Below are 24,724 nucleotides of genomic sequence, written 5' to 3' on the forward strand. Positions count from 1 at the left end.
GTCACGGCCAAAGACCCTTTACCTTAATCTTAGCACCAGCTCACCTTTTCCAGCCTACATTGGCAATAAATTAATTCTCCTTTATTTATAGAAGGTTTTCAAATGTAAATTTATTATTTTAACAGCTTAATAAGTTGGCATTGTCGGAAGCGTTTTTACAGACTGTCGACTTATGGAGTTTACTTCGCTAAAGACTTCAATGGTTTCCATGGTTACAACTTTTACAGAACATTGGCATTTTGTTGCCAAAAAAAAAAAGAGCAAGGAAAAAAAGAAAGAAATATGATTGGTAAAAATATTAAACTATTCAGTTAAGCCTTTAAACTAAATATTCACTTTGTCTAGAGTTTGAACAGGGGTAGATTTATATCAACTTAAAAGATAAAGAAAGTGGAATAAAATTGACATGTTAACAATCAGGTTGGATTTTGGTATTGATCATTTATAAGTAGGACAAAATGTAGGTGATTGATCTAACAGCGGTTTTGATTTGTTAATAACACAAACAAAACTGATTATATAGGTCATTCCGAGTAGTGTCGTACTAGTTTTCTCGGAGGAGAGTCTTGACCCTCGCTGATGCTCTCAGAGGTCAGACTAGGTCAATGAAATTCAAACGATATCGTCCAGGGACCAGTTCCCGGTGTTTCCTCTTTTACGACACAGGTGCTAGGACGACATTTCAAAGGGTGGAAATCATTCAAGATTTTTTTCCTTTTTTAAAGAATGAATAATACACCAATAATACAAACCGATTCTTACCAATTCTTACCTATAGCCATCTTCTTCTTTTTCTTTTCTCCATCAAAGAAGAGAACAGAGAAGGGGGACTCCACGTAAGCCTTTGATCTTACCGCCCAACTAACACATTCATTGTCTGTTTTATTAGCCAATTCGTTTTATTGTCAGAAAGAACTAGCCTATGGTATTCACACCCATTTCAGCTTCCCTTCTTGTTTTTTTTTACTCTGCCCTTCTTCACCAGGGCGACCCGCTTTTCTTACCAACCCTTATATTGAGTGGTAATACAAGCTACCATTGTTTGCGAGTGCAACGGTCCGAATATTAAGAAATACTTATTTAGACACCTAATTGAGCTGACCAACAGGCCAGAACTATACTGTAGAGAGCAAGAGCCAAAAAAAGAAAGAAAGAAAAAAAGTCGAAATCAATTGAATATAAACTAAAACCAATCTGAGCTCTCGAGGTCTAAGCCACGCTCCAATTAATTTTAGCCACCAATTAAAACCACGGAGCGTTAATGACGGGGATAAAATTAAGCCACAAACGCGCTGTTTCAATTACGTGATTAAAAGATAGCCCCGAACAACGTGTGTGTTGTATGTGTACTAACCCATCAAAGTAATCTTACACATCACTCGTTGTAGACACACCAATCGAGATAGGTGGAGAGAGCCGTGAGAGAGAAATATCAACCGCGCAGGTACGCCAGGCAATCTGTTGCCATTCATAACCGCTAGCCCTTTCCGAGCGGGTACATGCAAAAAGTCAATTATTGCACTGTGGAAACGTTCGACGGGGGAGAACAGCGTGTATTACACCTTGACGGGCAAAGTTTTTGGAAGAAACTTTTTATTCGCATATTTTGTGGTTGCTATTTTTGGTGGCTTTTTTATACTCTCTTTGAGTAGAATGAGGTCTAGAAGACTGGCGTATTTTCGGAGATAAACTTAAAGTCTTTCTTCATTCAAAGTTTGGACTAAAGAACAAGTTCATCTTTTGACAGAAACTGTTCGCAGCTTTCACTATCCAATTTTTCTTGAGAGGAAAATTCGAACGATTTTTAAATTATTTGTTTGGTTTTGCATCTGTGAGGCTTTGATTTATCGAAATGCATCCGAGTGGTGACTTAGTTTCAGGCCCGCGCCAGGGCCCTGCTACCCCTAGCGGGGACACACTGGGGCGTCAAATCGGTCAACAAGAAACAAGGGACAGAAACAGCCCCAGACCGGCCCTATCTCCATCGTATGTGCAAAGGGTCGCGGATCATCCGGACGCTACTCCTACCGATGAAGCAGCAGCAGAGAGCCAGAATGTAAGCGACAAATACGAACCAACATCCTTCTCGGTGATGGACATTTTAGACCCACAGAAATTTACTGGTAGAGAGAAACAAAGGATAACAATGGTCTCAGAGAAACAAAGGATAACAATAGTCTCAGAGAAACAGAGGATGGCGACTGAGAGTACAAGACAAAAGATGACAATAGATTCCGATTTAGCCATCTGTGGAAAACATTTTGATTCTCGTGAAATCAGCCCAGCAAACCATCAGAGGCTTTCACCATCGATATCAAGACGTAAGTTATTTTATCATCAATATTATTCTTTAATTTTTGGTGGAGAGGAAGAAGGGGAAGGATAGGGAGAGGGAGGGGGCAGGGAGGGGTTGAGGGGGAGTTTGAATGGGGGTGAAGGGTTGACTCGACAGAGCTGTCAAGCACTGGCGAAATATTGCGTGATGCATTGAATGAATAATGGTAAGTAATATTATATGCATGCATGAAACAATGCCTTATAATTATATATAATGTAACCCATTTCAATATTGTATTTGTAAACAACAATATTCATAAACAAAAATATATGCTCTTTACTGTTAACTTCCATTGAAAGAATGTTTGTCTATGTTGCACGTGTTGCATAACTCTGCATTATCGTATATAGTTTACGTTTCTTTAATGTAATAAAATTAATTCACTGAAGTTATTTTCTTTAACTTACGAAAACGATTTTGTTTAATTTTCGTTTTCATAAATCTACGAAAATAATAAAACGGGCATGACATATAATCACCTCCGACCGTAAAAACGTTTGTTTACTCAAAATAACATCAATATTGACATATTTGACATAAAACAAACATTGTAGAAATAATTAAACAAACTCTTAATTTTACATGATTTTTTAGGGAACATATCGCAATACCTGCGGTCAAAATTGAGAAAGTGGGGCACAATAATAACACTTGTTCGTGTATAAGGTACTGACAACAGCAAAGGGTAAATGGGAAAATATTAACAGCGGTTTTTTTTGAAAGGGAAAGCTAGCGTGGACTTGAATTCTGTTTTAGACAAAAATATTTTCGCCTACAATCAAACTTTTATTACAAATGACATATGTGTCAAAAATGTATTAGTTCTACTTTTTTCTTTTGTTTTATTTTGCGCAATATTAACTTTTCAATTCTTATATTACCACCATTATCGTTTCCGGCAAGTTTAGCCAAATGTTTAATTTCAAAGTAAAATGTTATACTAACTTACAATTTATGAAATTAAGGCACACTCGTCCCAACACTCAACCCAAAATCAACTTCAACAAAAGGTAACCGAAACACGTTAACAAAGTGAAGATAACAATGATTCATAATATCATCACTTTTCTTTTTCACATAATTGGCAGAAAAGATTGTTAAGGCATTTTAAGGCATTAAGGATTTTTAGGGCAGGGGAACATAATTGTATAACTTTACTGAAACCTTCATTTTACCTTTTAGCATCTTATGGAAATGTGAATACGTTATTCATCACAAGTTTCTATGACTCCCTCCACCCCCCCCCCCCACCCTCACCAAAGTTTATCCTGGCCATTGGTCTGTATCCCTTCTGATTCCCCTCTCGTCATTAGCTTGTTGTACATTTATACAGAAAGCAACTATAGACTCATCGAATGATTCTATTTCTTATATTTTTGTCTCTATTTTGTCGATATGATTCAGGTCATATGTGTGGTTAACTTTTTTTTCTTCATGTTAATAGGAAAGGAAGTAGTTATAGGTGTATTGTATCGTTCTGACACTCGTTTAGTTCATTTTGGTGAATTGGATGACTTTTCTAGCACATATAACGGCTCTACCAAACTTGCCAAAACGGAAAAGACCACTTTTGTTTGCGTTCCTCGCTACATCGCTTAATTGCCCTTTGTGGAATTTTACAAGCTTTTGATGACAAATAAATAAATCAAACAAATCGTATATATATCGAAAACTTTTACGACATTGTTAAAAAGCGGTTATATGAATTAGATTAAACAGTTCAAACTTGTTTCTTTACATGGTAGGACACTTCGTAAAGCAATTGTAAGTTTTTTGAATTTTTTTTTTCTCTCTTTGGTGTGCATGGGGTGAAACTTGTTTCCTAATTCATTCCCGACAAGTTTGGATTTGATGGGTTTTTCTTGCGTGTAGGGTTTTTTTTTTGTGGAAGGAAATGCCCTTGTTAGTCTGGATTACAAAATACCAAAAATAGAATGATTTTACATTCTGGAATTTGCTTTAAAAAGTGAGGTATTTAGCCTCATTCTAAACCATTTAATATAACCGGATATCAAAAAATTGTTATTGGGTATGTGTTGTTGAGCATGAGATATGTTATTAAAACATAAGTCAAATAAGTAGAAAAATTGGCGACCCAGTTTGATTCATTTCATAAAAGTTATTCCAATTTTATAAAAGGTCAAAGAACAATTGTTGTAGCTCGAACTAAATATGCAATTTATGTATCGAGTAAATATTGAAAAAAAAAACAGAAGTATGTGTGAAATATTGTCAGCGAGCTAAAAAGTAATGTTTTGTATTCTATCGGAATTTTGTATGTATATTTTTTTACAACATATCAATACGTGAAACTTTCAGCAGGAGAGATGGGGGGGGGGGAGTATTTTTGGATTAAATGAATATGAATATAGTACAAAAAAATATATATGGTATTTTATTATTTAAATTAAAAACTTAAACATTAAAAAATGACGTCATACAGATAATACAATTCCGGAAGGCTAAACTCTCGAGTTTTATAAGCATATATGATTGATGAAAAAATAAAATAAATAAACGTTTTGGAACGGTTTATATATTGAGAAAGAATAAAAAGTGTTCATTTCGCTGAAAGATAACATTAATGTTTATCCGTATATTATGAACATAACGTTTTAGTTACAATTCATTGGATGTAATACTTTGAAATAAAGTAAAATTTGGTTCAAGTCGGAAACTTTCTATTTTAGAAAGAAACATCTGTTTGTCATTATAAGCTTAATTGACAGGACAAACTTAACAGACGCTTCGACCTTGGTTTTATCATGATTTTGTGTCCCCTTCAAATTAACACTGTTAAAACAAACGAAGTGTCACAGATTAATTAAGAAACTATTTTGTGTTACACTTGAAATCTGAGAAAGTTGAAAAATTGTTTCACCCCAAAGGCCACTCTCAAGCAAAACTCTAAGCACTATGCAACTATTCCGTTCACCCCTCCATCCCCCCCCCCATCTCCGTGACCTCATCCCCACTTAAACGTTACGTTAAGAAGCAACGTCATTTTTAATGTGTTAATTCAGTTGACAAAAATTCAATGTAACACTTTTTCATAAAGACTTTTAACTAAAAACGTTTTACTGAATAATTATACGAAATTAAGCAAAATTTTAAGATATCTTACAACTTTCTCATTTACCCTAAAAATGGAAAGCTCTGACATCTATAGCTTTACTTCTTGTCAACTTCAAACTAATCTTTAATCATCATCTATCAATGCCAGTTTAATATTGTCGTTGTTTTTTTTTCTTTTTCTTTTCTGCAAAATTCTAAGCCAACCAAATCCCCAAAAAGTTTTGATCTCTCGACTCCATCTTACTTTTCTCCTTGTGACATCTACTTACGTTCCAGTTTAATAAAGTGTGTTAATTCCGTGTTGCTTATCATTATTATAGAAGGCAATTAAAGCGAAATTTTTTAACTCCTGATTTCATGAATGGCAGTTTATTTTTCGTCTTGTTCTTTCACGGTTTAATTATCACCATTTGTCAAATCCAATGCATACCCTTCTAGCTTCTCATATTTATCTTCTCGTACCCAATTTTACCATTGAATCATCAATTATAGGAAACGCCTAAGCGGTAGCGGTAATGACCTGTAAAATGGAAGTGTTGTACTTTTGCAACTAAAGGCGTAAGCCACAAATTGTAATGAATCTAAACGAGACAGTGCTTAAAGGGGTACCGGTAAACTAGGTAGTCCTAAATGATTCTCTGGTCTCACGACATCAACTGCAGGAAAACGAGGTCGACACGAGGATGTTCTAAGAATATAGGCCGTGCGGCAGTTTTTAATATACCACATATTTGAACATGGGATAACATGGGGGAGGGGGAGGGTGAGGGGAGGGGTGGGATAGTGTAGCGGGAAGAGAGGGAGTATAGGGAAGACATGGGTGCAGTTCACAACACATATACCTATGTCGTTATTTGAAGGTATTTCCTTAGCTTATTTAATTCTGGATGTGAGAAAAGGAATTCTATGTCCAAATATCTTCAGACACAACACTGGTTTGCTTGTTGTCGCTTATTTATTCTCTACCTAATATTTATTTTGTTTCATCGCTGAAATGTCCAATAGAGGAAAATAAATAAAGTCATCCTCATACAACGTTAGGGAACTCATAGGGGTAATGTGGAAAAATACAGGACCCCCCTCCCCACATACACACACGCATATACATACTGACACACACGAAAGTTCACATTACTAACTTTATGATTTTTAATATTTTGCTTTGCAACTATGATTACACAACTCGTACCGGAAACTGAATAATATATAATATATTGATGAAGACAATTCTATTGCTAATTTTTCGCTTTACTCCCCAAACTGTAAAAGATAAATATCCACTCTTTTTCTTTATCACAAACTAAACTATATCAATGTTTATTTGTCAATGAAAGAAAAACGAAAATCAAAAACCTAAAACCTAAAACAAACAGGGACGACGATAAAACAGTATCGCAACAAAAAATTACTACCAATGGTTTAATATATATATATATATATACACCTGTCAATCTTTGGTGATTTACCTGGCCAAGAGGTATTACGATCCCTTTAATTTAACGAGGAATATCTGGATGATTGGCTAATTGTGGAAATGATTGATGTTAGATTCGGTGTGAGTGAATGAAATGAAATCTTTTGTCATATTTTCCGCTCTAGCGAAGAAACCCTTCTTAACATTTGTCATTAACTGTTTACCGTAAATTAAAGATAAAAGCTTTTCGTTAATTTTAATGCTTTAAAATTCATGTTGCAATTAAGTTTAGTAATTGGGTTGTCTGTAGTTTTTATTCTTAATTGCCCTGTGGCGAAAATTGTAAAAAACCATCTTATCTGCTTCAAAACGTCGGCTTTCTTTTTTCTGGTCAGGTTCATGAACGCTTCACCTGTCGAATATTTGATGAGAAAATTTCTATAACAAATATATAATAATAACAAAGACATCGCTGAAATATCGGTTAAATTTAATCGGATTGGTAAAAACGCACGCACGCACATACGCACGCAAACACAGACTCACTAATAAACAAGCAAGAGCAGTTATTAACCGTAATGTACAATTTGAAATATATAACACAAATTTATAGTTACTGGATAATTCTTCGAAAAAAAAATTGCTTTCTATATATTTGAGACTGCTGTGTGTTATATTTCCTCCAGTTATGAGGCCAAAAATTGTAATGAACATATATGTATAAGATAGTCAGTGAAATGTAAATAAATTAGGATATGCAACGAATATCTTATCTCCAATTTTGTTAGCCTCCCAAAAATAAATCACAGGCATTTTCTGATCTATTTGTAATCGGGGGAGGGGGAGGGGCAGAGGTGGAGGCCTAATCCGGTCAAATAAATAGAGGTATAGTAGTCCTTCTTCAGACTGGGCAATATTTTTTATTTAAAGATTCTTATTTCGGTTAAAATTGGCTGGCAGTTAAAAGCAATAATTTATTCCATGTTTGAATAATTTCAACAATTTTATGAGTGATTTCATAGTATATATTGCTTACGTTTTTCTTTTAGTCATATTGTTTTTTTTGGGGGGGGGGGAAGTGGGAGGTGGGTTGGGAGGTGGGATGTTTAAGAAGGATAAGATACATGATCAACTGTCCTCTTTCATCTTGCAGAACGCGGAATCTGCTAGAATGGTCATCATGCTTTTTTCTTGAAATAACTTTATCATAATATACTTGTTATGTTTAAAATGTAATTGATTTAATGAAGCAAATTGTACAAGCTAAGCAATCGTTGAATTTTAAACAAAATAAATTTCAGTGAAAGTCTCAATCAAAATCACTGTCAAATGTAGTCAAACTCAAATCCAATAAAAACCAATCAAATGAAATTAAGTTGAATCAGAATTATAAATATCAAATGATATAAAGATTAATCAAATCAATCAAAGTTGTAAGAATATTTCAGATTTTTTTCCCAGATGTTTGCCCTAAATGTGCACTTGAAGTTTACCCAAAAAAAAGCCAAGTATGCTGATTCTGTTTTTACTTACTGGCCAAATTCCATTTTTTTTTCGTTTTATAAAATATCACGTTGCTTAATGGTTTACTCTTTAATAGCAGTTAACTTTATGCAGACACACCACGTGTTTTTCTTGTCAACCGCTAATTATTTCTAATTTACCAGAGCTTTTAGTGTAACCAAAATTCTACCGCTAAATTATATACACAACCTCAAACTTTAAACGTTTTCTTCGGTTACAAAAATATTTCCTGAAATGAAAATTGGCAACCCCCAGAATCCTTTGCGGTTCACATCAAGATTTAATATACGATTTTATAATTCAGTCACACACAAGAGCAGCTAAATATTGAAATTGCCCTTAAGTAGTCCCCACCCAGATCCTAATTGGTATCGCCTTCAAAAATATTCCAAAATTTTAACAAAATACCTTTGACCGAACTTTTGTAACGCGCTTGTGAAAGTCATAACAGCGATTTTTATTTCAAAGTGATTTTTTTTCTCCCTCACGTCTAGTTGTAACTGTCGAGTTTTGGGCAATCCGGTGAACAGGTGTAAATTGGACTAGCTAGTTTTGTCGCGACCCTCCGCTGCGAGCGGTAACTACCCCCGATTCATATAATGGGGACGAACTATTCATCGCGTTGCGCCCGCAGCAGACTGTAATAGATCGCTCCGTGGTTGGTCTATTTTTTATAAATATATATATTTAAATTGAAGATATGATAAAAGTAACTTTCAAAATGGCATCAAAACAATTTGTATTTATTGGTTCCACTGAACGAAACCGCTCATGTCATATAAATCAATGAACTACTTCGAGATTAATTGTGAGAGGGGTTTGTGGAACTGTGACTTAGTTGGGAACCCATGTCTGGAACGGCGCTGTGTTGTACGGAAGACTGTTTAAACGGGATGGCACCCGTTGTACGTAAATGTTTAATATATGTAAACAGGATACTATTATTCTGTCAAATAAGGTTTAGAGCGAGATTGCACGTATACCCTCATTTTGCAAAATAATACAATCTTATTCAGCATTGAATATTACGTAAGAATGACGTCAGAATCTGGCTTGAAGAACAACAATGAGAACTATCGTTTGGGTGACTAAAAATAATATCGGTAAAACAATAGAATTGGGGGTGGGGGGATGGGGTTACTTCCAAAGATTCTCTACACAAAATAATTGATGAATTGCCATCGAAATTTTTAACACGCTCATGATTGATAAACTATATTACTAAATTATTATACAAAATACAAAATAATTATACCTATGTAATTTGATTTCAAACCTATGGCATTAATCAATTTCAACAACAACATAAGCTAAATTATTAATTCGCGAGATATTTCTGTTATTTCTGTACAAAAGAAAGAAAACCAATATTCCACATGCATGTACAACTATAGTGACACTCGCATGACTGATGGGCATATATACGCATAAAGAAACCCACTATCGTACATAACACACGAGAGTGGGATCTAATTGAAAAACGTAAAGTAATCACAATTAATCGCATTCATATTTCTTGTTACCGCCAGGAAGTGAACGTTAATTCTGACATTAGACTGATTTTGTTTGCTGATTTTAATCGATCGTCTGTTTCTGTTTATTTTCCTTTTCATAGATGAAACATCCGAGAATAATTTGTCAATAAAATCTTGCGACGATGGGTATGACGTCACGTTAGTGGGCGATAACCGACTTGTCTCCGGAGATCGCCGAAATGTCAGCGATGATCGAGACGAGCCAGATTTCCCAGATCAATATAAACTTCCCGACGACGACGATTCCGAATCGAGCGACGGCGGAGGTAAGATGTCGAAGCCGAGACGTGCTAGGACAGCGTTCACCTACGAGCAACTCGTAGCACTTGAAAACAAGTTTAAAACAACTCGTTATTTGTCGGTTTGCGAACGATTAAATCTGGCATTATCCCTGAGCTTAACAGAAACGCAAGTCAAGATTTGGTTCCAGAATCGCCGAACCAAATGGAAGAAGCAGAACCCAGGGATGGACCCAAACGCACCAACTTCGTCTTCACCTGGCGCATCGGACCATTCCACATCACTGATAGGGACGTTACCGTATTATGGTGGTAGTTTCCTGTACGGGTCGCCGACTTCACCCTTTGCGACTGCCCACCCTTCAATCGGTAGGCTTCCCCACCCACTTGGTATGCAGTACCCAGTCCTTGCCAGTTCAGCATCTTCCAATCTACTGCATGGACATTGCCATTATGGCCACATAGGTTATTTGTGACGGAATAGGTATAGATCCTAATCATTCTTGATATTTTACCCTAATCTACACTCCAAGTACAGCTGCGTGGTGAAATTAATACCTAAAGTGGAGTCCATCTAGTATCAGCACCCGATTTTTCTTACCTACAGTCGATTGGGGCTACCAAAAATGTCCTAAAATTTAGTAATTTCTAGAAGCAAACAATGGCTGGTTTTGATCTTATGAAAATCTATAATTATAAGCAACTTAAAAGCATCATGCAATTAATAAGCATCTTTCATGTGCCGCTATGCTGTAGTTAATAATTCAACGTTAAGAAAATGTAAATGTTTTTAAACTAATTAAAAACATTGTGATTAGGATTAAGGATTAATGACGTCAACATCTACATTCCTTATCATAGCCGTTAACAATAATAAGTATGATGTCATCGGTTGCTTATTTCTCTTCATGCTCCGTCGAGTTCTGTGTGACGTCACTATATTCACCAATTATGTACGTGTATAAGTTTTACAGGTTAATATAGATCTATAACCAACCAGACTTTATTACGTCACTGCATTTTTTAAATTTTTTAAACTTCTATACAGGCCACATAGTTAACGTGGAAACCGTACCTCCGCTTATACATGCATACGTTTTATGTAGAATGACGTAATCATATCTCAGCAAAATGAATCGTGAACTTCAAGTATAAGAACGGTGTACCCGTGTGTAAATGAGTTTCCAATTGTTTCAATGCGTGTGACGCTGTGTTTTGTGTTGTGCCTTTATTTTGCGCATATCGTCGTGCGTGTGAGTTGCGTCCTTGGTTTAAATTAGCCTTTATTCTGTTTGCTTCTGGTTTATTCTAATTAATTGATTCACAGTAACGAGATTAGCACCGTGTACCCACCCCTACAGTGAACGTTAATTGTAGCTGTATTGTTGCACACAGACTTTTACATAGCGCGTTCGGCGTTACGTGTCATATACTTCGTTGTGATTGGTCAAACGGCAAAACCTGCTAAAGGATATGTAAGATCGCTATTTGTCTCTGAAAATTATAACGATGGAGATAAATATATATATGATATCATGAAATTGATCTCAAAATGCAGGTACTAGGTAAAACATCGTTGAGATAAGTTTAATGGTATAGAATGATGAGACCAGTCGTTTTTTTTTTCATATGATGTTACAGAATTTATACTCACAATAATAACTCATTGATTGGAGAAGCTCACTCCTATACATCTCTGTAAGTACCAGAGGTAAGGGAATTGATTTAGATTTGCCGGCCTGTAAAACATGATGCTCAGTTTACCTTTAACATTAAACATTAAATTATTGTTAACAGCAAAAAGAATCAAAAGTCACTTTTTGGAAGTGTTGCAAACTGCATGTTCCTCAGAAGAGTGAATTATCACTTTTGACTTTGCAATAAAAAACAAATCAGAGAGGAACATTATTTACAAATATCAAGCAGGTTTCTGTTTTAAAAACAAATAAAAGTATTTGCGAGATATTTTCCTCGACTTCGAAAACATTAGAGTAAACAAATGTTGTACATAGAGAAGGTTTTTTTTCTTTTTGTGAACATAATATCATAATACATTATCAACTTTTATGTTTTGTAAATATTCTATGTAAATAGAATCCACTGAAGTTTTATCAATTTATATGAACATGAAAACATGACTCTTGCCAAATGAATTTCAAATTATGTTCTTGTATTATTTTTCATGCGTGTACGATTATAAGTTTTAAACTGACTGTATATATGTTTGTAATATTAAAATTTTGGGGTTTGGTGGGAGAAATTTGTTTCCCAAATTAATACCGAGTGTAACTGAAATAATTAAGATTGCACTTGGTTACACTGTACTCCTCCCCTCCCCCACACAAAAGTGATGCTAATGAATGGGATTTCACTATCAACTAGAGGTATCCATCAAATCAATTCAAAAAGTTGTTTTAGATCCAAGGACCAAAGAACCACATCTCATGAACAAAATAATTCTTTCTCGTTTTTACTAACAAGATATTCTTTATAATCGCTCTTTATCTTTTCTCTCCGGTCCCAACTGACTATTAAATGTGATTGAAGCTGGATCTCTACTCCATTATACCACTTACCCCTCCTCCACCCATCCCATGCACCCCTCCTTCCCCTCTCTTCCCATGACCTACTCGAATTATTGATTTTCTTATGTCTGCGTTGATAGGTGAACATGTACAATGTCTTATCCTGATGCTACTATGTGTCATGGTCTCAAACCTGACCTGGTGAATTCAGCCTCGTAGAACTTTCAGAAAGGACACTGCGATTCGTTCAGTAGCCACCCCATTTGTGAACCTATCCTGATAACAACAATGACTTTTGTACCCTCCCTCCCTCTCTTCCTTGCTCCCCCAACCCCCCCCCCCCCCCTGCAATGCTCCCACACTCATAATCTATACTTCTCATGACTTTACATTAAATAGTAAGGACGTGTCAAATTGACATTGATTTAATTCAATTAAACTCTGTTCAGAGTAATCGCCTAACCACAAACTTACTAAGATATGCTCATGTATATCGCGAACATGAATGCTAAACATTCTAGTTTTCTTAATTATTTATGTATGTATATATATATATATATATATACATACATATATATATATATATATAGTTAGATATATGAACGACAGATTTAGCACATTTAGTGACCAGTATCACAACACATCGAGATGTCATTGTTTGCACCTCAAAGTAATTACGTTTGCAACGTAGCTCAACCTGTTTTTACGCATGATGGCAATTGTTAATACCAGGTGAAACACGGGCACTGTTGTGTTTGACGTTGTCTGGCACTCCCAAGTGACAAGAATTACTTCCCTTTGCGCGTTCCACAGATGTGTGATTTACTAGGCCTACATGCTTCATCGGGTTATCATTAGGTTTTTGATTAAAGTGATTGTCCCGTTGCTACCTTCAACCATATTTCAAATTTGCGATTTCATTCTCAGCGGTGCTATAATGTCCGAATTGGGGAAAAATCAATTCGAAATTGCCAAAAAAAAATATATGGTATTTTTCTTCATTTCTCTCGAGCTTTGGAACGAATTAAATCGTCTTGTTAATAAAAAAAAAATAAGGTAAGAATAAGACAAAAATGGGGGAAAAACAAGTAAAGGAAGGAAACGTTTGTTCCCTGTCGGCGCATTTTCTAGGAGTGATTCATTTGAGAAACATGTAACCCCGTTCACCTGGACGGATGGTTTTAATTCAAAGATACTGGCGCCAATGGTAAAAATATTACCTGGTCGCTAGATACGGACAAAAACAAGGGTGTAAAATCTTCCGAGACTCTCCCTTTGGGTACAATAGCGTTTGATGAGAGTTAACAACGATGTACTTTCAACGTTGTTGGTACTATAGTCATTTCAAAATACCATTGCATAGGTCTTGTTTAACCTAGTTTTGTGTTTGGAACATGCGCCAGAACGATAGTATCATAATATATATTATTTTACTTGACTGTTTCATTTTCTTTTCTCAATAAAAAAAGAAGAGGAAATGTCATTTAAACTTTACAATGCAATATTTTTGGCACATTACATGTCACCAGCCTGGCCCCGATTTATGCTAGACAGTCAAAAATAATGGTCACTAACTCAAACTTGAAACACGCATTTTACTGCCACCCATCTTAGCATTCTTCCCTAATTTCGGATATTTAATTCTCGATTTGGACACTTCTCGTTGTCTTGGAATCGTAACTTGGAAGGTCAGAACCTCCCAGAAGCTACTTATTCACTTTTTTTTTAGCTTTTGAGGGAAAACGCCATTTGAGGTCATTTGAAGTCAAAGTCTGAAAACCTTGGTAACACGAAAACCCACACTGGTATGGCTGGGATAAAAATCATACATAACATGTGGACTATAACATTAGTACGTTCAAGGACACAGATGTTTTGTGGAGGTCAAAGGTCATTAGAGGTGAAAGTTTAAACACCAACTTGTTAACGCGTTAACTCCAATAGTAAAGCTTGGCGGAAGTTCAAACATGTTTTGTAGATACACCTTATAGTTACGGTACAATAATCATAACCTCTTGTAGAGGTCAAAGGCCATTTAGGTTAGGAGAGGCAAAGATAAAAAAACTTGTAAACATGATTACTCCAAAAATAAAGCTTAAATGAATTGCACATTTTGTATACGTTCTTTCTATCTAAGCCTCGAAGTACAATGTCCCCGGTTAGTTTTGTAGAGGTCAAAGTTCATTTGAAATCAATAGTGGTCAAAGCCTGACAACCTAGTAAACTTGATATTTGGTATTTTTAGTTCCACCACAGTGTTTAAAATGACTGTATTGTTTGTTACGGATGTCAAAGTTTATCTGAGGTCAAACTCTTCCTAAGCTTTGTAAACACCATGACAAAGCGCGGATGAAGGCTCAGTGCAGCCTGTGCAGGTACTAAATTTGCTGACCACTTGAAGTTAACAATGGCAAAGACGTGCATTATAACTGTACATGTTCTTATGTAAAAGGAGGCAAGGAATCACTAAATGCTTTCTTAGTCTGGTTAGTAGCCTGCATTAAAACTGAGGGTATATTGGTTACCGTTTAAGACCAAAGTTATTGATGGCGTTGATTACTTATCTCACGCGTTATTGTTAATCTTTGGTCCTAAATTAGTTTAAAATAAATTTGATTTTTACCAAAATTCAAACATCATATTATCATTAGCATTTCTCTTTTCTATTTCGTTATTAATGTTTTCTCTATACGTCATCAGTATTTTGTCACAAATATGCTAGAAAGTGAGATAATGACCACCCATGCTCAACTTTCAGAAACCACTTTACAGCAACCACTCTTAAAATAGTTATCCACACTGATAAATTTAATCGTCTTTTCTGAAAATTCTCAATGATAGGTAGGCCTACAGTAAAGTTGGAGAATCAGAAGAATCTTAAGAAATTTATTTTAACTACTTTGAAGTATTCTAGCAGTTTTTAGTCAATACTAATGTATGTATGTATGTATTTGAGATCTTCCTGCAAGCAGGAACTCGCGAAGAAGCCTCATTGGCTTATCAAAGCCACAAGCTGACCGAAGTCAATCTCTTAGATTCATATTTAACGTCCATGATTATGAATTGCCAATTGTCAACAACTCTGTAACATGGACGACAAACATAATGACCTTATAAGCGGTTAAACCTCTTTAGTTTTCCAATTGTGATTTCTGCTTTACTTCTCGATTAAAGCTGACCTAGTCGTGGATCTAATAGTCTATGTGGTAGACTGGATAATTCTTTTTTTTAACTGATGAACCTCTTTAAATTACTGTCGATAATTTCACTATTTATTTGCTGGAAGACTATAAGTTTTAATACGTGCAGCATGCAAGATGAACATTCAATTGTCCCAACATTCTCTTGTTTATTTTGATTGCGGGGTATATTTCATATTTTAGTTCATTGATAATCATAACACATTCCAGAACCAGGCAAAGTATTTATTGTCGTCATGGCAACACGACAAAAATCACTGCCTTTATAATATAATCATATTTTTATGTAGCCCTATGTACGGTCCAGTTAACACAGAACTTGTTCATGTTACTTGACTTACCGGTGCGATAAATTAAGAATATATATAAACTAGTTGTAACAGCTGAATTTCTCTGCATTTAACGTATATCATTTCTGTAAGAAAAATTCCCGTTACAAAACTAAAACTAGTTTAAAGGCGCTATGAACTCTCTCCTCTTATTGTCTAGTCGGTCAAACCTGGGAACTTTTGTCAAAACTAGATCAGACATATAATCGTATTGTTGACACATATTTAGCCGAAGTATATTCCACAATTTCCTATGATAAAGTATTAACATGTAAACCACATATGTGTATACCGGTACAATGTTACAGATTAAACCATAACATATGACATAATTTGACAGTACAAGTGATAGTCGCAAGAGAAAATTAATATTTCGCATATGTTTTGTGCTAAATTGCGTATATTTTATATGCGTTATAAGCAACCGATCTCTCCGTTGTATTGACACTATTGGCAGTATTGTACATATGATCATTTAAATAACTTAGTACCCCCATTTTGAAAAGATCGTACTTTAAGCAAACTTTTAACCTCGATATGTCATAGTCCAAGAAAAAAAAGATGCAATTGAGCGATAGCCATGTTTACATATTCGGTATTCGGTTTTTCAAGATATTCTGTTTTGGACCTTCTAACTGCTAAATCTCAGAAAAGCCTCTTAAAGACTAAATTGATAATGACGTTAACTCCGCAGCGCAGGCCCGAAAGTTAATGTTAATGATGTTAATACATTGCTTTATAAATTCTAATAATTTAATAAAACAAAAAGGTTTTTTTTACATTTCATATGAACAACAGCGCACCCTTGACTATGATGGTCTGTGCTAGACTAAGTGGTTCAGTCACTTTAATTGATGATCATCAGATGTTTAAGAGGTCATTTCTCAAAAGTTAATAGTACAGAAATTCAACTAGGACTGATAAATAGAATCTTATTCCCTTACATTCATCTATTTGAGATGATAGTATAGCTATTCTATTATATTTTTTGTATTATCATCTTGCGGAAATAAAGAGAGAATATAGGCTATATATATTCTAGTCCACGAAGGTCATCTGGTAGAGCTGTAATTACATATTTTTTACCCACCCTTGCACCCACTCCCTTCTCCCCCGCTTTCAATTACCTTGTTACCCCCCACCGTACCCCCACTGTTGACCATATCACGACCAAACTTCATGTACAAAATGGTTCAACTCGCCGAGAATCATTTATAAATTGGATCTCAATACACAGTCACCGTCGGTATAGAGTGAAAGTGTTTATGACACACTTGAAAACTAGATCACTAAAACAACTTCTCGTTAACAGTCATTTATCAGATATTGGACTTAAATAGTTTCCTACCAAACATGAAGACCACATATTTTTCTTGTGGTTTGTATTTCTTGTTTTTTCCCTTCTTTAACTTCGACGTTAGTTTCGAGCTCATGTATAACTAGATCATAACTACCTCTTGCGAAACTCGATTGCGTTGAACTCTTGATGCTGTTGGCTCTTTAAATCACATTTAACCTCATTTTTTTTTCTGAGCAACTTTCTCCGGCAACAAATCAAAATGATTTGTCGTTTTTCCTTATATTTTTTTCTGTCTTTTTTTTTAATTCCCTATCGTTTGGAAAATACTTACATATGTTATTGGCCACACGTCTATTGAACCTTCCCTCCCCCCCCCCCCCCTTGTGGAATGATACAAATCACTACCAAGAGCCACATCATAAAAGTCGCCCACTCGTGCATTTGCAAATTATCAAACGAATCTCCCAAGAGTTTATTATTTTCACCGTGATCTGGCTCCCATATGTTGCATCCCTCTATGCGTTTTTTAGAGGTAACATCTTCCTTTACCTTAGCGGTGGGAAATAAGAAAATTCTCATGTGTCATTTGTATCCCAATTAAACGTTCTTTACGCGTCACCGATCAGTGAATTAAAATGTTTAGGCGAAGAGTATCGGCTCCCAGCGGGGCCATTGTCTCATCTTATTGGACCACTATCAGAATCTCTATGCGTTTCGAGCGTAAAATTGAACCTTCCATAGTTGACCGAGGTTAACCCTTAAAAAAATATAGTGTAACATTTCACACATTAATAAAACCCCATCATCTTATCGATATGAGATAGCTTTTATGTGGTATTATATCCAACAACACAAAAATAATAAAGCCTGAAAGAATTGCTTATAATCTATCCTTAATAGTACAACAAATATTCCTGTGATGAGGTGTTTATATTAAATAAGTCATAGACTTGATATAACAACAAACAAGACCATTTTATGTTATGCGTTACGCGCTTCGCTACAGAATGTATACTTTTGTATGAAAGTCGTAAAGTATTTCCGACTTTCGGACTAAACTCGGTAATAGGTCAAATTAAAAGTCACCTTGAATAAGTTGTAAGAGGCGGGGAGGCGGGGGAGGCGGGGGGGGGGGAGGGAATTGTCAGTCATGCTTCTTGTTTCACCTCACTACTAGGCGTATGTTCCATTTCCCTTACAGTTACAATGTGTTGACATTTTTCTCACTGCACATGCTATTCAAAAGTCTTGGCATTTTTCGAGGGGGCAGTAGGGGGGGGGGGGTGGCTCGTTTAACTGTCATATTAATTTCGTGATTCGTAGGGCCTACAACAAGAGAATTGGTTGTGAAGAATATTAAAGAGTAATTCTCACTGTTTTTGACGTAAAGATTTATAATATGCAAATTAAGATAGGGGTTAGTACATCAGTTACGAAAGTGTTTAAGTGCCATTTACATCAGTTTTAAAAGTGCATTATATGAAACATACTTTTTTGTCGTCGTTCAATTAATTGCTAAATAAAAGTAGGCAGTCTTGTTGGAGAGTTAAAAATGAGAAGATTTTAAAGAGCTTGAGTGCCTTAAAAGCAGACACAAACCCAACCATCATTATAAGTCTCTGTGATGGAGATAACTGTCATGAAGAACTCCCCCCCCCTCCCTCTCTCCTCACTCCACCCTCCAGCCAGGAGACGCAAACCCAACCATCATTATAAGTCTCTGTGATGGAGATAACTGTCATGAAGAACTCCCCCCCCTCCCTCTCTTCTCACACCACCCTCCAGCCAGGAGACGCAAACCCAACCATCATTATAAGTCTCTGTGATGGAGATAACTGTCATGAAGAACTCCCCCCCTCCCTCTCTTCTCACACCACCCTCCAGCCAGGAGACGCAAACCCAACCATCATTATAAGTCTCTGTGATGGAGATAACTGTCATGAAGAACTCCCCCCCCTCCCTCTCTCCTCACTCCACCCTCCAGCCAGGAGACGCAAACCCAACCATCATTATAAGTCTCTGTGATGGAGATAACTGTCATGAAGAACTCCCCCCCCCCTCCCTCTCTTCTCACACCACCCTCCAGCCAGGAGACGCAAACCCAACCATCATTATAAGTCTCTGTGATGGAGATAACTGTCATGAAGAACTCCCCCCCCCTCCCTCTCTTCTCACACCACCCTCCAGCCAGGAGACGCAAACCCAACCATCATTATAAGTCTCTGTGATGGAGATAACTGTCATGAAGAACTCCCCCCCCTCCCTCTCTTCTCACACCACCCTCCAGCCAGGAGACGCAAACCCAACCATCATTATAAGTCTCTGTGATGGAGATAACTGTCATGAAGAACTCCCCCCCCCTCCCTCTCTCCTCACTCCACCCTCCAGCCAGGAGACGCAAACCCAACCATCATTATAAGTCTCTGTGATGGAGATAACTGTCATGAAGAACTCCCCCCCCCTCCCTCTCTTCTCACACCACCCTCCAGCCAGGAGACGCAAACCCAACCATCATTATAAGTCTCTGTGATGGAGATAACTGTCATGAACAGAAAAACTTCTCCAAACAGCTCAGAAAAAACTGATTCCATTTAGGAGATATCACAGATATAACGTTTCACACAAGCCTAAAGACTTGATCAAGTCTAAATATGACGTCATCGAGCGACATGTGCTTCATTTATTTATATATATATATATAAATGTGTTTCTTTGACATTAATGTTCATTATTTTGAATGGAGATGGGTGTTTGAAATTTGCTAAATCAAAAATATTTCTATAAAATTAACTTTTTAAATAACCGATAACATTGGTTTCAATGTCAACGTTATTGGCATTCTACCTTGAAAAAATATGATATTATTATTATGTAAAATAAAAATATTAAAAGAAAAGCAAAGAGAAATTTAAAGGTGTCGGATCCTAGTGGCACTATGACGTCATATATTTACAAAATGGCAGCTCCCAGACATGACTTTTAAACTAGCATATCTCCTAAAGGGAGCACGATTTTTTTCCTTATCTGTGTTGGGGAGTCGTTCATCATTAACGTCTCTGCCAATGCCAAAGATGATGGTTAGGGTTATGTACCCTTTAATACAGTGTTTACGAATTTATTATTATTCATTATTTATTTCCCTTCCATTTTCCACATGATTCAATACATACATCCCTTAAACATGAGATTGACTCTCAACTCGTGAAGAGAAACAAAAACCCGATTTATGTTGCATGTTATAATCATTTTAACATGGAAAATTGTATGAGCATCGAAATTTGCATGAAATCACAAAACAAAAATTAATGGATTATTCTCTAATTAAATTTCGTGTGGTATCAAAAACCTGTAGTACTGTGTCTAAGTTCGATCAATTGCAAATTTATGTTGACAATTCGTCGGTGCGAATTGGTATACAACTTCAAGCCATATATCGAGGTCAACCATATATACATATAGACCGATGCAGTCACCGCGAACATTCTGTATGCATGTTTTCTACTTTTCGTTTGTGATATTTTTTATCTAAATTGTACACTAAACCGTCGGGGCATCGATTGAGTGGTCCATGACCCCTCTACACAACGGGAAACAGAAAATTTGAAACATCATCCCCCCATACGTTTTTGAAGTCTAAGGTAATAACTCTTATTAAATGCGGTTTATATGATGCAATGTTGTTTCCCCTCTCTCTCTCCACCTCTGTCTCTCTCGCTCGCTTAGGCTCTCCTTTTTAACCGTTTAATATTGACCGTTTGTAGACTTCATTAACGGAACAAGCCAGCCAACCTGTCCACTTTAACACCTGTATTATTTCTGTCCATGCCGCCGTTTATCGAACCCTTTTATAAAATACCATTTTGTTGTTGATTTTTCTTTTCTCCCTTTTCGGGTCAATATTCTGCATTAGGTTCGCTAAGGATCACCCTTTGTTCTTATATTACCAATTAAATCGAGTGTAGACTACTTAGCCTACCTTTCTGGTGATGACCCCCCTTTAGTCTTGATGAGTTTTACATAAGTGGTACACCATTAACTATCACATTCTTATAATGTCCTATATGTCGATCTTCTCACAGCCACGAAATAGCTCATATTGATCCCTTTCAATTGACACATATGCTGCTGCAACTTTCGACGTTTCAACTTTTGTTTTATTTTGGTCACACCTTCTGTTCCTTAGAGAAAATAAGTCATATGCTCTTATTATGTTATGTATATATGTATTTGGTTCATGTTATATGTATGATATTACATCATAAATGAAGCCTACTTGTAATAACCCGCAAACTTGATCTTTCTGTCTGTTCTTTTTTTCTCTCTTCAAATATGCAGTTAGTTATATGGCACTGCAAAGGCGTTAATTACCGGTATAGCTTGTACATGATTGAGGTGCGCATAGTGAACAACTTAACCATACAACTGTGATTTGTTTTCTACGTTTAGGGTGATATCATGGCTTTAACATCATATGTGATGTCATAGTGAATCTATCTCAATCTCTTAGGTTCAACTTTTCATTTTATTTTTGTATGTGTTTTTTTTTTTGCTTTTGCATGTCTTTTTCTTTATATAGCTTCACGGAGAAAGCAAACAATATTGTTTTTATTGACATCATGTGAATATCAGGTGATGTTCTAAACTTTATCATTTCAGGAACATCATATTCACATAACACATTTATTATTTCAATGCAGTGATTGCTGTTATTATTATAATATCAAATTTAGACTTGTTCAAGTCTTGTATCTGCCGTATGAAGGACCAGTTAAGAAGTTTAAGAACATAATTACAGATTCTATACGTGGTAAATTAATCTTAGTATTGGGTTGGGGAGGGGGTAAGGGGAGGGATAGGTTTCCTCTTCAAAGACTATGTATATCAATAAAGTAAAAAACGATGGAAAAGAGTAAAGAAATTTATGTGACTAAAATCATTGTCAATTGTTTATAATTTCCCAGTCAGTTTTTCCATTGTTCATTTACTTGTATATCAAGTAAAAATCGTTAAAGATGTACTTTAACCTCCCCCGATGTGTACAAATTAGAGGAACTGCAGGGGTCGGACTTGAGACCCCACCCCACCTGAACATTTTACCTCACAACTATACACTACTTATTTGAAGTAGTATATAGAAATCTTAATCATAAAATATTGGCAACCTCAGTTAATAGCTTTAGAAGAAATTTCGAAAACAGGGTGGTACATTTTGGTAATTAACGGAAGAGAAGATTGTTGATCACTTTGTTGTTAAACGTATCCACGTAAACAATTAATATTCAAATGTATGTGCATATATTAAGGAGGAAGGGGTTGCTTCTTTGTGCACTGCCACCTTGGGGGACGAGAAAACCCACAGAATTACTCAATTTAATGTTGTTATTTTTTTTTCTTAATAACAAAACAGAACTAAACCGCATCCGGGTATTTGGCATCAGTGGTCACTTCACAAATTGACCAATTTCGTCTACCCATGCCATCATTTTACAAGGTTATTGTTGTAAATATATCACCCAATTAGAGGTGAGGAAATAAGTGTATAGATTGTGGAAATTAACTCGTCTTAAATCGTTAACTATATACATGAGTAGCTTTGATCCTCTCTGCTTCATTGTCCGATGAAGTAATTAAAGAATAATAAAAGCTAGTCTTTTTTTCTCCCCCTCCGTTCTTCAGTCCGATAATAAAGTTGTTAACAATTAAAGACAAAATCTCAATCTTTCGCCCTTTTGTGAAACGATGAGAGTTCGCTATAATGAGCTTATGAGAGCTATATAACTTGCTTCAACCATCCAAATATCAACGTCACTGAGCAGATTTCGCGACCCTCATGAGCGGTATCTATTTGAGTCCTTAATTGATTTGTCCGACCGTGCAGTAAATCACTAATTACCTGCTTGGTCATTTGCATACCAAAAAAGAAAAAAAACTGACGTAAGGGGTTTGTACAGCGAGTAAATAATGACTGTAATTTAATGACACGGCCGACAAGTATCCCATATCTTTAATTATCTAATATCGACCCTATTAGGGGACTACAGTGTTGTTTTTTCTTCTTCTTCTTCTGATGCTTTCTTTTTCTCCTCTTACTAGAAATAAAAATCAACCTCGCAAAATCCATTTCAAGCGGGGTGTGAATCCGGTAAACGGAGTTATTGTGGTCTCATGGTTAAGGGGGCAATGTTATGCCGTCACAGTGCACAAACATATAGCATTTTATCGATTTAAAGATATTCGCTATTTAAGGCTATCGGACTGGTGACGGAGTCGTTCATTTTCAGGATCAAATATTACCCCGTTTGCTTCTTTACAAATACCATCACATTATTGTCAATAACAAATAAGAATAGGGAAAAGTCCATCAAAGTATATACCGCCGTTATGCCACCAAATGCACCCCCCCCCCCAAAAAAAAACCGGTGAGGAAAATGAAAGGAAAAGATTGCTGTATAGGAAATGTAATTAAAGTAATCAAACACAACTTTCATATACTACCGCCATTTTGTTTGTATTTGTACTGTATTTGTTTCTTTTTATCCCCTTTTTTTTTTGCCCCAACATGTTCAATCACTTTTGACCTTGGGTATACAGCTAGAGAACAGAATATTTTTTTGTTTTTTCGCATTTTGACTTTTCCAATTTCTTCAAAGCATATACCGACAAATGAACCAGCATGGTGATTAGATACGTATACCTTGTAACCAGAATTGGGTGTTTGTTTTCGGCTGTTAAGCCACCAAATTAAGGATTAATCTGCAAATTTCTTCTCATTGTGAGTTAATTGTTGATACATATTATATACCGTATACTATTCAAGTACATGCCGCCATCACACTGTTGTACATATTATGAAGGATATGCATTGCAAAAATTGGAGTTTCCATAACAACTCCCTGGTAGAACTAGCAAAACTTAGCAGACTATTTTTTTCACTAGAAATGTGATGCTTCATCTGAGGGGGAACAAATAACGGAGATGAAATCCCAACCATCGGCATTGTCCCGTTTGATAAACTTACTTGTGATAACCCCCCCCCCCCCCCGGACCCCCTCCAATCCCCTTCATCATTCCACCATCCGCAGCAAATCAAACTTTTGTTATTGGTCTGTTCGAAAAATGAAAGATTTTGTGTTATCAAGTCACCAACTCTCCCCCACCTCCCTTTCCCTTCGTCTCACCCAGCGCAGCTAGGAGAAGCAAACCCATTCATCATTGGTCTACTGTATATAAAAGATTTATGATACA

At 36.1% G+C, this 24,724-nt stretch overlaps 1 protein-coding gene across 1 annotated transcript; it reads left to right on the top strand.

Annotated features, from left to right (window-relative positions):
• The first annotated feature begins 1,133 nt into the window (after positions 1 to 1,133).
• On the top strand, positions 1,134 to 12,285 carry LOC139967952 (NK1 transcription factor-related protein 1-like). Its single transcript, XM_071972189.1, has 2 exons — positions 1,134 to 2,321; positions 9,967 to 12,285. Exons 1-2 carry the CDS (start codon positions 1,853 to 1,855, stop codon positions 10,599 to 10,601), a joined length of 1,104 nt encoding a protein of 367 aa, XP_071828290.1. The 5' UTR covers positions 1,134 to 1,852; the 3' UTR covers positions 10,602 to 12,285.
• Positions 12,286 to 24,724: the final 12,439 nt, after the last annotated feature.

The sequence above is a fragment of the Apostichopus japonicus genome, chromosome 5 (genome assembly GCF_037975245.1).
Source record: "Apostichopus japonicus isolate 1M-3 chromosome 5, ASM3797524v1, whole genome shotgun sequence".
NCBI lineage: Eukaryota > Metazoa > Echinodermata > Holothuroidea > Aspidochirotida > Stichopodidae > Apostichopus > Apostichopus japonicus.